This window comes from Hemitrygon akajei, chromosome 8 (genome assembly GCF_048418815.1).
Source record: "Hemitrygon akajei chromosome 8, sHemAka1.3, whole genome shotgun sequence".
NCBI lineage: Eukaryota > Metazoa > Chordata > Chondrichthyes > Myliobatiformes > Dasyatidae > Hemitrygon > Hemitrygon akajei.
In genome coordinates this window covers 114237419-114251879 of record NC_133131.1, presented here as the reverse complement: position 1 = coordinate 114251879, position 14461 = coordinate 114237419, and the positions used below count along the sequence as shown (strand labels likewise).

Below are 14461 nucleotides of genomic sequence, written 5' to 3'. Positions count from 1 at the left end.
AACATAGAAACTTAGAAAATAGGTGCAGGAATAGGCCATTTGGCCTTTCGAGCCTGCAGCGCCATTCAGTATGATCATGGCTGATCATCGAACGCAGAACCCTGTACCTGCTTTCTCTCCATACCCCCTGATCCCTTTTGCCCCAAGGGCCATATCTAACTCCCTCTTAAATATAGCCAATGAACTGGCCTCAACTGTTTCCTGTGGCAGAGAATTCCACAGATTCACCACTCTCTGTGTGAAGAAGTTTTTCCTCATCTCGGTCCTAAAAGGCTTCCCCTTTATCCTTAAACTGTGACCCTTCGTTCTGGACTTCCCCAACATCGGGAATAATCTTCCTGCATCTAGCCTGTCCAATCCCTTTAGAATTTTATATGTTTCAATAAGATCCCCCCTCAATCTTCTAAATTCCAGCGAGTATAAGCCTAGTCGATCCAGTCTTTCTTCATATGAAAGTCCTGCCATCCCAGGAATCAATCTGGTGAACCTTCTTTGTACTCCCTCTATGGCAAGAATGTCTTTCCTCAGATTAGGGGACCAAAACTGCACATAGTACTCCAGGTGTGGTCTCACCAAGGCCTTGTACAACTGCAGTAGAACCTCCCTGCTCCTGTACTCAAATCCTCTTGCTATGAATGCCAACATACCATTTGCCTTTTTCACCGCCTGCTGTACCTGCATGCCCACTTTCAATGACTGGTGTACAATGACACCCAGGTCTCGTTGCACCTCCCCTTTTCCTAATCGGCCACCATTCAGATAATAATCTGTTTTCCTGTTCTTGCCACCAAAGTGGATAACCTCACATTTATCCACATTAAATTGCATCTGCCATGTATTTGCCCACTCACCTAACCTATCCAAGTCACCCTGCATCCTCTTCGCATCCTCCTCACAGCTAACACTGCCGCCCAGCTTCCTGTCATCCACAAACTTGGAGTTGCTGCATTTAATTCCCTCATCTAAATCATTAATATATATTGTAAACAACTGGGGTCCCAGCACTGAGCCTTGCGGTACCCCACTAGGCACTGCCTTTCATTCTGAATAGGTCCCGTTTATTCCCACTCTTTAATTCCTGTCTGCCAACCAATTCTCTATCCACATCAATACCATACCCCCAATACTGTGTGCTTTAAGTTTGCACACTAATCTCCTGTGTGGGACCTTGTCAAAAGCCTTTTGAAAATCCAAATATACCACATCCACTGGTTCTCCCCTATCCACTCTACTAGTTACATCCTCAAAGAATTCTATAAGATTCGTCAGACATGATTTTCCTTTCACAAATCCATGCTGACTTTGTCCGATGATTTCAGCGGACATTATCATTTGCCAGTGTTGGGAGAAAAGGGCAAGAAATAGAAAATTACTGTATTGTTTTCTTTGAGTTACTGGTGGATGTAATGGACTTTAGCACTGTAAGAGTCTGTGAAATTGTGCTTTAGACTTTGGAATGGAATACTTTTTAGCTGCAACCTTGGAGGGTGTGTCTTAAATGATAAGTGTATAGCAAAATTCTTTAGTAATGTCTCTGAGATACAAATGCTATTTTTAATATAATTTTTCCTCTTGTTTTAGGATGCAGAGAAGCGAACTCCTTTGCATGCTGCTGCTTATCTAGGAGATGCTGAAATTGTTGAACTACTTATTTTATCAGGTACTTTTGTATTTTTCCACTTATTCCATTGTTTTGATAAGATATTTTATAGATGTTACTGTAGGAGCATGAAGAAACAATGTTTAGGATTTAAACTTTGAAAGGCTTCAGCTCTAAGGAATAATTTCACTTGTTAAGAAAGGTAGCCCACTGAGTTTACTTATCTTCATCTTTAGAGCTCCACATCTAAGAAGTAATTTGTGTATTTCATGCCAATTTAGCACATCCTTCCAAAATTCTCAAGTAGGCTGAGAAACTTTCTTTGAAAATTACTGATGGAAGATGTTAAAAACGAGAAAATCTGCAGATGCTGGAAATCCGAGCAACGCACACAGAATGCCGGAGGATCTCAGCAAGACAGGCAGCGTCTACGGAAGAAAGTACAGTTGACATTTCAGGCACAAAACGTCGACTGTACTTTTTTTCCATAGATGCTGCCTGGCCTGCTGAATTCCTCCAGCATTTTGTGAGGGAAGGTGTTAGTTGAGGCTGAAGATGAGTATGTGGCATGGTTCTCAAGTTCTTACGAGGATGAAAAATAGTTCTCAGAATACTCGAATGGAATCCTTGTTCAACAAGTTTCTGCCAAGATTACTAAGGTGACGAGATATGTAGGTAGTGTGTCCTGCTGCAGCCTCTGTCTATTCACGTCAAACTCATACTTAAAGTGCAAGCAGTAAGTACTTGGGTAAACAGTAAGAAGTTAAAGCAAGCAAATCTATTCAGCTGTATAGAGAGCAAGGAATGCTACAGGCCTGATAGGTAAAACAAATGAACTCAGTATTGTTAGGCATGTGGGACTGGGATATTAGGAAGGCACCTCTTTTTGCTTGTTTGATTAGGGAGAACATCATGGTAGTTACTGAGAGTGAAATCTAGAAGGATCATCCACTAAGGTTGAATTGTTCCAACCCCAACAGTCATAAGAACATAAGAAATAGGAGCAGGAGTAGGCCATCCAGCAAATCGAGCCTGCCCTGCCATTTCCCCATAACCCTTAATTCCTTTACTATGTAAAAACCTATCTGTTTCTGAAATATATTTAGTGAAGAAGCCTCAATTGCTTCCCTGGGCAGAGAATTCCACAGATTCACCACTCTCTGGGAAAAACAGTTTCTCCTCATCTCCATCCTAAATCTTCTCCCCTGAATCTTGAGGCAATGTCCCCTAGTTCTAGTCTCACCTACCAATGGAAACAACTTTCCTACTTCTATCTTATCTATCCCTTTCAAAATTTTGTGTGTTTCTATAAGATCCCCTCTCATTCTTCTGAACTCCAGAGAGTATAGTCCCAGGTGACTCAATCTCTCCTCATAGGTTAACCCTTTCATCCCTGGATCCAACCTCCTCTGCACTGCCTCCAAAGCCAGTATATCCTTCCTCAAGTATGGAGACCAGAACTGCACACAGTACTCCAGGTACGGCCTCACCAGTACCCTGTGTAGTTGCAGCATGACCTCCCTGCTCTTGAATTCAAACACTCTAGAAATTAAGGCCAACATTCCGTTTGCCTTCTTAATAACCTGTTGTACCTACAAGCCAACTTTTTGCAATTCATGAGCAAGACTCCCAAGTCCCTCTGCACAACAGCATGTTGCAATCTTTCACCATTTAAATAATAATCTGCTCTTCCATTATTCCTTCCAAAGTGGATCTTGCATTTACCAACATTGTATTCCACCTGCCCGACCTTGGCCCATTCTCTTAACCTATCTATATCTCTCTACAGACTCTCCACATCCTCTGTACAATTTGCTTTTCCACTCAGTTTAGTGTCATCAGCAAATTTTGCTATGCTACACTCAGTCCCCTCTGCCAAATCATCAATGTAAATGGTAAACAGCTGCGGGCCCAACACCGACCCCTGAGGCACCCCACTCACCACTGACTGCCAACCAGAGAAACACCAATTTATACCAACTCACTGCCTTCTATCGGTTAACCAATCCACTATCCATGCCAATACACTTCCTCCGACTCCATGCATCCATATCTTATTTATAAGTCTCTTGTGTGGCACTTTATCGAACACTTTCTGGAAATCCAAGTATATGACACCCACCTGTTCCCCTCTATCCATTGTACACATTATGTCTTCAAAGAACTCCAGTAAGTTTGTCAAACAGGACCTGCCTTTTCTGAATCCAAGCTGCGTTTGTCTAATGGAACCACTCCTTTCTAAATGTTTAGCTATTTCATCCTTAGTGACAGCTTCAGGCATTTTCCCGACTACAGACTTTAAGCTAACTGGCCTAGAATTGCCTGTCTTTTGCCTACATCCTTTTTTGAAAAGTGGCATGACATTTGCTGTCTTCCAATCCGCCGCGGCCTGCCCAGAGTCTAGAGAATTTTAATAAATGATTACCAACGCGTCTACTATAACCTCTGTCAATTCCTTCAGCACCCTGCGATACATCCCATCAGGACCAGGGGACTTATCTACCTTCAGGCCCTCTAGTTTGCTCATCACTATTTCTTTAGTGACAGTGATTTTATCAAGGTCCTCACCTCCCATTTCGTCCATAACATCCTTCTTTGGCATATTAGATGTGTCTTCCACCGTGAAGACTGACACAAAGTAGTCGTTCAATGCCTCAGCCATTTCCTTATCACTCAATATCAATTTCCCCTTCTCGTCTTCCAAGGGACCTACGTTGACCTTAGCCACCCTCTTCCACTTTATATATTTATAAAACTTTTGCTATCTGTTTTTATATTTTGTGCTAATTTACTTTTGTACTCTATCTCCTCTTTCCTTATTTCTTATTTAGTTGTTCTCTGTTGCTTTTTGAAGTTTTCCCAATCCTCCAGTCTCCCACTACTCTTTGTGACTTTGTACACATGAGCTTTTAATTTGATACTATCTTTTATTTCCTTAGTTATCCAAGGCTGGCTCTCCCCTCACTTATTGTCCTTACTTTTGTTGAGCACTGTGGAAAAATCTCTTTGAAAGTATTCCACTGTTCCTCAACTGTCCTACCAAATAGCCTGTGATCCCAATCCACATTAGCCAACTCCTCCCTCATCCTGTTGTAGTCTCCCTTGTTCAAACATAATACACTAGTTTTAGTTCTAACTATTTCATCCTGCATCTGAATGTGAAATTCAATCATACTGTGATCACTCTTTCCAAGAGAATCCCTGACTACAAGATCGTTAATCATACCTGTCTCATCACACAGGACTAGATCTAAGATAGCATTTTCCCTTGTAGGTTCACGAACATGCTGCTCAAGAAAGTCACCACGGATGCATTCTATGAAGTCCTCCTCATGACTTCCTTGACCAACCTGATTCACCCAATCTATGTGAAAGTTAAATCCCCCTTGACAACTGCCGTTCTGTTCTTACAAGCCTCAGTAATTTCTTGGTTAATCGCCTCTGCCACTGCAATATTTTTATTAGGTGGCCTATAGACAACTCCCACCAGTGATTTTTTTCCATTACTATTCTCAGTCTCTACCCAGATGGACTCAACATTCTGCTCTGTAGATCTTATATAATCTCTCACAATCACTGTGATCTTATCTCTAATCAAGAGTGCCACCCCACCTCTATTGCCTTCCTGCCTATCTTTCCTGATTTTACCTGATACCCTTGGATATTTAATTCCCAGTCATCTCCACCTTGCAACCAGGTTTCTGTAATGGGCACTAAATCATTTGCCTTGGTACTGACCATCTGCCACAAGTTCACTAACCTTGTTTCTAATACTACGGGCATTTTGATGAAGTGTCCTTGTGCTCATTGTCCTTTTAGAATCTAGTGACCTATGCAATTTTTGCTTTTTGCTTTTATGCATTCTACTCTTACTCTTTTCTTCACTAACTCTAGCTTTGGTCTCTGCATCACTTCCCTCTTTTCTGTGTGGGTTCCAATCCCCCTGCCATATTAGTTTAAAGCCTTCCCAACAGCACTAGCAAACAATCTCCCTAGGATATTGATCCCGGCCCTGCCCAGATGTAGACCGTCCAGATGGTACTGGTCCCACCTCCCCCAGAAGCGGTTCCAATGCCCCAAGAAACTGAAATCCTCCCTCCTGCACCACCGCTCAAGTCACATATTCATTCTAGCTGTCCTGCTATTCCAGCTCCGACTGGCACATGGCACTGGTAATAATCCTGAGATTATTACCTTTGAGGTCCTACTCTTTAATTTATCTCCTAGCTCCCTAAATTCAGCTTGTAGGACCTCATCCAGCTTTCCTCCTATATCGTTAGTACCTTGCATGCACCACGGTGGCTGGCTACTCACCCTCCTCTTTCAGAATGCCATGCAACCTCTCTGAGACATCTCTGACCCTTGCACCTGGGAGGCAACACACCATACGGGAGTCCCGTTTGTGGCCACAGTAGCTCCTTTCTAATCCCCTTACCATGGAATCCCCTACCACAACAGCTCTGCCACTCCTTTTCTTGCCCTCAAATGTAGCAGAGCCACTCACGGTGCCATGATCCTGGCTACTGCTGCCTTCACCTGATGAGCCATCTCCCCCAACAGACTCCAAAGCTGTATATCTGTTTTGGAAGGAGATGACCACAGAAGACTCCTGTACTACGTTCCTGCTACTACTCTTCCTGTTGGTCACCCATTCCCTATCTTTCCTTAGATCCTCTAACTGCAGTGTGACCAACTCCAAAGTAAGTCCATGTCAGCAGGAATTAGAGGAGCAAATATGAAAAGAGATTGCAAATAGTTATTGGAGCAATAGGGCTGTAGTTGGTCATTTGAACTTGCCCGGTATTGACTGGGACAAACATAGTGTTAATGGATTGACCAGGGCAGAATATTTTAAGGAAGTCTGGGAAAGATTATTCAAGAAGCATGTAATTGTTGTACTAGAAAGGGGGGGGGGTGCAACATTCAACCTCCTTTTGGTGGAGCACTTTGCACTATAATTCTAATAGTTTTAAAAAGTTATTTGGGAAAAAAGATAGGATTGTAAAGTTAAAATTGTAAATTGGCTCAAGGCTAATTTCAGTGGCATTAGACAGGAGCTTGCAAATATTGATTGTGAAAGGCTTTTTAGCATAAAGGGATATCTGGCAAGTAGGAGGCTTGTAAAGTCCATGAGTATTCAGGGCTAGCATGTTCCATTTAGAGTAAAGGGTCAAGTTGACAGGAATAGGGACCTTTGGTTGATTACCCTTGGAAGCTAGGAAATTGAGGAGGGAAAATAGTGATGTCATGAAACATACGGACATTACAAGAGAGGAGGTGCTGGAGCTCTTAAAGTACTTAAGGTGATAAATCCCCAGGGTCTGATCATATGTATTCAAGACATTGTGGGGCCTTGACAGTGATATTTATATCATTGTTAGGTATGACTAAGGTCCCAGCAAATCAGAGGGTGGTTAATGCCTTTATTCAAAGGGCTGTAAGGGCATCCCAGCAAATTACAGGTCAGTAAGCCTAACATTAGTGGTGAAAGACAAAGATTATGAGTAGTAAAAATGACTTTGTGCATGAGAAATTATGTCTAACATATTTGAGCACATTTTTTTGAAGAGATGACTTAGAAAATCGACATGGGTGGAGTGGTAGATGTTGTCTACTTCTATGCCTTTTGGTAAGATTTTTCATGGTAGGCTGATCCAGAAGGATAGATCAGATGGGATCCAGGATGAACTAGCAAATTAGATACAAAAATGACTTCATGGTCAGAATCAGTGATAGTGAGGAATGCTTTCCATATCAGAGTCCTGTGACCAACAGTGTGCCGCAGAGATCTGTGCTGGACTTGCTTTTCAATGGCTCAATAGTTCCATTTAATATCAGAGAATGTATACAGTATACAACCTGAAATTCTTACTCTTCACAGACATCCATGAAACAAAAGGAAAACCCAAAGAATGAATAACAGAAAAGCATTAGTACCCCAAGTCCCCATGGAACAGAGAATTTTAGGCAAACTTTGAAAGTGGCTTCACAGGTAGATAGTGCGAAGAGGTGCTTGGCATGCCTGTTGTCATTCATCAGGGCATTGAGTACAGGAGTTGGCACATCATTTTGTAACTGTACAAGATGTTGGTGAGTCCACACTTGGAGTACTGTGGGTAATTCTGTTAGAATTATACATTTTCCAACTCTGTCTCCTGTAAAAATGCTACTCCCTTTTCTCAGTTCCTTCATCTCTGCTGTATCTGTTGCAGGATGTGGCGTTCCTTTCCAGGACATCAGAGATGTCCTTCTTCAAAGAATGGGATTTCCTTTTCTTCACCATTGATGCTGCTCTCACCTGCATCTCCTCCATTTCATAAACATCCATGCTCACCCCATCTTCCTGCGCCTTAAACAGTGATAGAGTTCCTCTTGTCCTTTCCTACATCCCATGAGCTTCAGCATCCAACACATTATCCTCCACGACTTCCACCATCTCCGAAGGGATCCTACCACCAAACATATCTTTACCATCCCCTTGCCTTCTAGGCTTTCTGCAGGGATAGCTCCCTCCATGATTCCCTTGTTCATTTGTCCATCCTCACTAATCTTCCTCCCGACACTTATCCCTGCAAGCGGCCAAAGTGCTACACCTGTACATTCACTACTCCCTTGCCTCCATTCAGGGCCCTAAACAGTTTTTCCAGGTGAAGCAACAATTGCCCTGCGAATCTGCTATGTTGATCTATTGTGTCCACTGCTCCCAATGCAGCCTCCTCTACATTGGTGAGCCCCGTTGTAAATTGAAGTCCACTTCTTCAAGCACCTCTGCTCCATCCGCTAAAAGTGGGACTTCCTAATGGCCAAACATTTTAATTCTAATTCCCATTCCTGTTGTGACATGTCGGTCCATGGCCTCCTTTTGTGCCACTCAGAGTGGAGGAGCGCCATCTTACATTCCATCTGGGTAGCCTCCAACCTGATAGCATAAATATCTATTTCTCCTTCTAGTCAAAAAAATCCCTCCCCCTCCCCTCTTCTATTCCCCATTCTGGCTGCTTACCTCTTCTCATCTGTATATCAATTCCCGCAGGGTCCTTTTCTCCTTCCCTTTCTCCTATAGCCCACTCCCCTTGCCTTTCAGATTCCTTTCTCTTCAGCCCTTTACCTTTCCTAACCACCTGGCTTCAACTATCACCTTCTAGCTACCCTCCTTCCCTGCTCCCACCTTTTTATTCTGGTGCCTGAAATTCTGGTACCATGGTCCTGAAAAACGTCTCATTTTTACTGTGTACTGTACCAGCAGTTATGGTTGAAGTGACAATAAAAAGTGACTTAACTTGGCCTTCCCCCTTTTTGGGTCCTGAAGAAAGGTCTTGGCACGAAACATCAACTGTCTATTTTTTACAATGGCTGCTGCATGACCTGCTAAATCCCTCCAGCATTTTGTGTGTGTTGCTTTACATGAAGGATGTCTTTAGCTGAGAAGGATGCAGAAACTGTTTTCAAGGATGTGAGGATTTGAGTTATAAGGGGAAATTGGATAGGCTATGGCTTTCTTCCTTAGAGTGTTGGACGCTGAGAGGCAATTTTATAGCGGTATATAAAATCATGATGGGCATAGATAAGTTTAATGATGACAGTCTTTTTCCATGAGTAGTAAAGTCTAAAACTTGAGGTGAGAAGGAAAGATTTAAAGATGACTAGTGGCAATTTCTTCACATTCAGAGTGGTAGGTATGTGGAATGCGCTGCCAGAAGAAGTGGTAGAGATGGGTACAATTTACACTGGGCAAGTACACATGGATGGGAAATGTTTGGAAGGATATAGACCAAATGCAAGCCAGTGGACTGACTCAGGCAGGCTGTTGGGTCACATTGGTGAGCTCAGCCTGTTACTCTGCTCATGGTTCTATGATGATGTACTCTTTATTGTATTCTTTTTAATCTAGCTGTCTGTTTAAAAAGGGGATGAGTTTTGTAACTTTGGATAACACAAGCAGCAACTGCTCTGGTACCCTGCTCAGCCCTGAATCATGAGCCATATGTATTTTTTTTAAGGAGTAGTGAACAAAGAAATCATCTTGTATTTCAGGCTGCCAGCAAGCAAAATGCATCTAGGTAGTTTGTAAAATGCTGCCACATTGTTCGCTTTTGTTTAGCCAAAGAGTACATTTTGCTATTGGTGCTTAGCCAAGTAGATCATGGTACTTTCAGAGCTGATTCAGTGAGTACTTTAGTACTCAAGGATACATCCTCAGTACTTGCAGCCTCATCCTCTTTTCCTATTAGCTGTGTAGTTGCTCACTGATTTTCACAAATGTATGTATGCCGCAGGACTGTCTGATTTTAATTTAATCATTTTCTGTGGAATTGTTCATCTCTTAATTTTTGCATGATAATTTTGGTATTTAGCATGCATGTACTTCCATGTTATGAATTTGCCAGTTTGACACATTTTTGGTATACTGGGCACTCCTCCCATCATGCACTTTTTTTACTCAATGTTGGCTTGGTATTACTGGAAAGGTGAGAATTTTGTCAGGCCTCTAGATTACAGATTTTGATGGAATACATTTCTGCTGTATTGGCCTTTTCCAAATCATGGATTTGAATTACCAGGCCTGTTCAGGATCTCTTTTGATGTCCCTGTGAGGATGGGTTTTGACTTTACAGAGACCATGCAATCGTTGTCACTTCTACCTGTAGATACAAATAGATACAAATGCTGAGTGTAGATTGGTAGTGGTTGGTTCACTTACCATCTACCATAGGCTCAGAGTCTATCCCCTTCAGGTTGATCTTTTGTGTGTCTCCCAGTTTAAAACTAACTTCCAGAAGTTATTGAGGAAAAGCAATATTTTCTAGCATGTGATGTGCTCTTGATGTGCTGGAATCTAGTGATAGCTTTTCTTCTCTGAAAGGCAGGAGTAACCCACAGAATCTGGTACCTTTAAAAACTTGCTTTCTTTTAAATTTCAAATGATAGTAATAATTTTTAAATTCCTGGGTGGCAACGTGGGATTTGAACACAATCCCTAGATTATTATTCTTATTCCATTTACTGCATTGTTGTAACTTCATCATGGATCAACTACATGCCTCAAACATAACAAGCCTTGCAGTTATTTGGAATTGCTGGGAAGTTCTGTGCAGGCCATTGTTAGTTATTACTTGCATACTTTTGTGTTTTTAGGAGCTAGAGTGAATGCCAAAGACAACAAGTGGTTGACTCCCTTACATCGTGCTGTTGCCTCGTGCAGTGAGGTAAGTGCACATGGCATGATGTGTCTTGTGACAATTAAAGATAGTCTTGAAGCATATGTACTTTTGGAACATTTGATACTAGCATATAGCAACCCAAATTTACTCAGTATAAATATACTTAAGTTGTAAGTTGTAAGAGCACAAGAAAATAGGAGCACGAATAGGCCACTTGCCCCCCTCACTACTGCCCCACCATTTAGGAGGATTGTGGCTGATCTATACTGGCCTTGGTCCTTTTCTGTGCCAGTTCCCTATAACCTTTAATTCCTCAATCTTTTAAATATTTATTTATCTCCATGCTTGGGTGGAGAATTCCAGAGATTCAGTCCCCCCGAGAGAATCTTTTATGTCCCTCAGTTTTAAATGACCAGTCCCATGTTCCCTTATTCATGACTCTCTCACTAGTGGAAACTCTGAACATCTGCCCTGTTAAGCTCCCTTAGGATCTTATATGTTTGAATAAGGTCACCTGTCATTCTTCTAAACTCCAAGGAATACTAATCCAAACCGTCTTGCCTCTCTTGATAGGACAGTCCTCTCTTCCTGGGAATTAGGCTGGTGAACCTCCTTTGGATTGTCACCAATGCTACTATATCCTTTGTTAGATAAGGGGACTAAAACCTGGTGCAGAACTCCAGCTGTGACCTCACCAATGCTTGTACAATGTAATGAAACCCTCTTATTCTTAAACTGTTTATAATAAACACCAACATGCTATTTATTTCCTTAACTACTTGTTTGACATGTCTCAAAATTTTCTTTTAATTCATACTCTTAGAGCACTTTAAAATTCACTTATTTGCTGTCTCTCTGCCTTTTGATTCCTCTTAATGTACATTAAAATCCATTTGCCAGCGTTATCCCCCAATATCTCAATTTACCTATGTCCTGTTGCAGAATCAGTGTCCTCACCATAGCATGCTCTTCTACCTATTTTTGTATTGCCAACAAACTTGGAAACCTCACAGTTCACTCCTTCTTCCAAGTTATCAATGTGAATAATAAACATTTGAAAAGGATACATTGTTCCAGTTCATTTTCTATGCAGCAGCCAGTTTTTGGTCTATTTTAGCACACTTCCTCCAATATTTTAGACTCTTAATTTATACAGCAGCCTCTGTATGTCTTCCTGTCAAATGCCTTTTGGAAATCTAGATATCTAAACAATACCGTATCATCAGTTTCCCCTCTATCAACCCTCTCTTCATGTCCTGAAAGAAGTCAACTGAACTTGTCAAGCATGATTTATTTTCATTAAACCATGTTGACTCGACTTGATTATATTCAGCTTTCCTAAATTATTAATTATTTACACTTTGGTTGTTGACTCTAATATCTTGCTAACAATACATATTAAGTAAACTAGCTGGCCTATAGCTTCCTGCCTTCTGTCTTTTTCCCTTTTTGAAGGAATGAGTTGAATTTTTTTTTCCAGTTTTCCACTCACTGAAATTAGCAAATTACAAAAAATTTCAGTCAATGGGTCCACTGTCTCTGCAGCCATTTCCTTTAAGACCATTGGGTACAAGCCAGTGAATCCTGATGATTTGTCTGCATTTAGCCCAGTAGCTCTTTTCATTGGGATTTTTACAAGTTCCTATCTGCTATTTGAAATTAGCTTGCCTGTTATCTTGGGGATACTTACAGTCCCCACGATGAAGATGATGTAAGCAATTGATTGAACATGTCTGTCATATCTTTTTTCTTATTAATAATTCATCAGCAGAAAGTAAACCATGACTGTTTGTTTTGATATCACATGCAAGCTTTCTCTCAAAATTATTTTTCTCTCTCCTTACGAGTTTTTTAGTATTTTGCTCCTCAATCCTACAACGGTCCCAGTCCTCTGGCCTATCATCAGCCATTGCCACTTTGCGCATTCATTCATTGTATTTTTTTTTGCTGTTTTCTACTTTGAGTAATATTTAATTGAAGGTTAACTCAGTGGTTTTGAATTGTTCTTCGCAGAGTTGTAAGCGTAAATATTTCGTGAAAAAGATTGCTCCCTCATTAATAGGGCACAGTTTTATATGTTATGCAAATCAGAGTTCGTTATCTAGTCTGGCCAGCTCTTGAGTTAGGTACAAGTTTTCTACCAATGAATGCACTGTTAACGAGAAGCTATTAAGAGTTATTGCAGCTGAATGGTAGCTGTGTCTTGATTTTACTTTTTGCTTTCGTTTGTATGGATTCTCTTTTTTAAAACATCTAATCTGTTTTTCACATTAGACATCCTTAAAACTTATTTATTTTGAACTCGTAGTCCCAAATTGCTTCCAGTCTAAATTAAATAATAATTAATTTCCCCAACTAACAGCATTGAAGATATAATAGTATGTATTTGGAATGGTTACTTGCATTTGTTACCTTTCCTGGAACTGCTTAATTAATACAGGCCAGTTGGCAAACTCTTTTAAAGGTCAGATGACGTTTGCAAAATGGGTTAAGGCTGATTATTTATACAGTCCAATTTGTTGGATGCTAATTACTGAGACAATTAACCATTGTTTGACAAGAATTTGATGATGATTTTATGTAATTTGAAATATAAAATGTCTAAATGTTATGCTTTTGGTAGTAAATCCATTAAGTAGAAGCTGTTGATATTACAAAATGTACTTTAAAATGAAAGCAAATTGCCATTGTCCAATCCTTATGCACAAGGAGGTCGACAAGATAAACGTGTATTTTGTAGTTTATATTCAAAATCTTGTAGACCAAAATGCAGAAATACAAAAGCAGTTTTCTGTCATTTGTATTTTTGTTTCAGAATTAATTTAGTTCTCTGCATTAAGTGAAAGGATTGTTTTTATCAAACTGACTGTTGGAGTAACTGTGGTACCTAGGTTGCACTATTCAAAGTAAATTTATTATCAAAGTACACCCATCTGTCACAATATACAACCCTGTTTTATTTTCTTGTGGGCATACTCAATAATTCCAATAACCATGATAGAATCAATGAAAGACTGCACCAACCAGGCATTAAACCAGTGTGCAAAAGGTAATAAACTGTAAATACAAAGTGAAAGAAAAACATAAATAAATAAATAAACAATAAATATCGAGAACATGAAGAGTCCTTGAAAGTAAATCCATTGGTTGTGGGGACATTTCAGTGATGGGCCAAGTGAAATTATCCCCTTTGGTTTAAGAGCCTGATGGTTGAAGAGTAATAACTCTTCAAAGGTTTCAAAGGTACATTTAGTGTCAGAGAAATGTATACAATATACATCCTGAAATGCTTTTCTCCCTGAACCTACTGGTGTTAATCCTGAGTCTCCTGTACCCCACCTTCCTGATGGCAGTAGAGCATTGTCTGGGTGATGGGGGTCCTTGATAATAGATGCTGCTTGCCTGTGATGACATTCCATGTAGATGTGCTCAATGGTTGGGGACGGGCTTTACCCATGATGGACAGAGCGGAATGTACTACTTTTTGTAGGATTTTCCATTCAAAGGCATTGGTGTTCCCATACCAGACTGGGAGGCAGCCAGACAATACAGATTTCCCCTGCTATCCGAAGGTGGAGCGTTCCTTTGAAACAGTTTGTAAGCCAAAATGTTGTAAAGTGAAGAAGCAATTACCATTAATTTATATGGGAAAAATATTTGAGCATTCCCAGACCCAAAAAATAACCTACCAAATCATAGC

The 14461-nt window shown here is 40.7% G+C and overlaps 1 protein-coding gene across 3 annotated transcripts in view; it reads left to right on the top strand.

Moving 5' to 3' along the window:
• ankrd28b (ankyrin repeat domain 28b) overlaps positions 1-14461 on the top strand; it is a 200761-nt gene that overhangs the window by 87893 nt on the left and 98407 nt on the right. For all 3 annotated transcript variants that reach the window (XM_073054413.1, XM_073054412.1, XM_073054411.1), the window contains 2 exons: positions 1582-1660; positions 10736-10806. In XM_073054413.1, coding sequence (XP_072910514.1) covers positions 1582-1660; positions 10736-10806 — 150 coding nt within the window. The remainder of the gene's footprint in view (positions 1-1581; positions 1661-10735; positions 10807-14461) is intronic.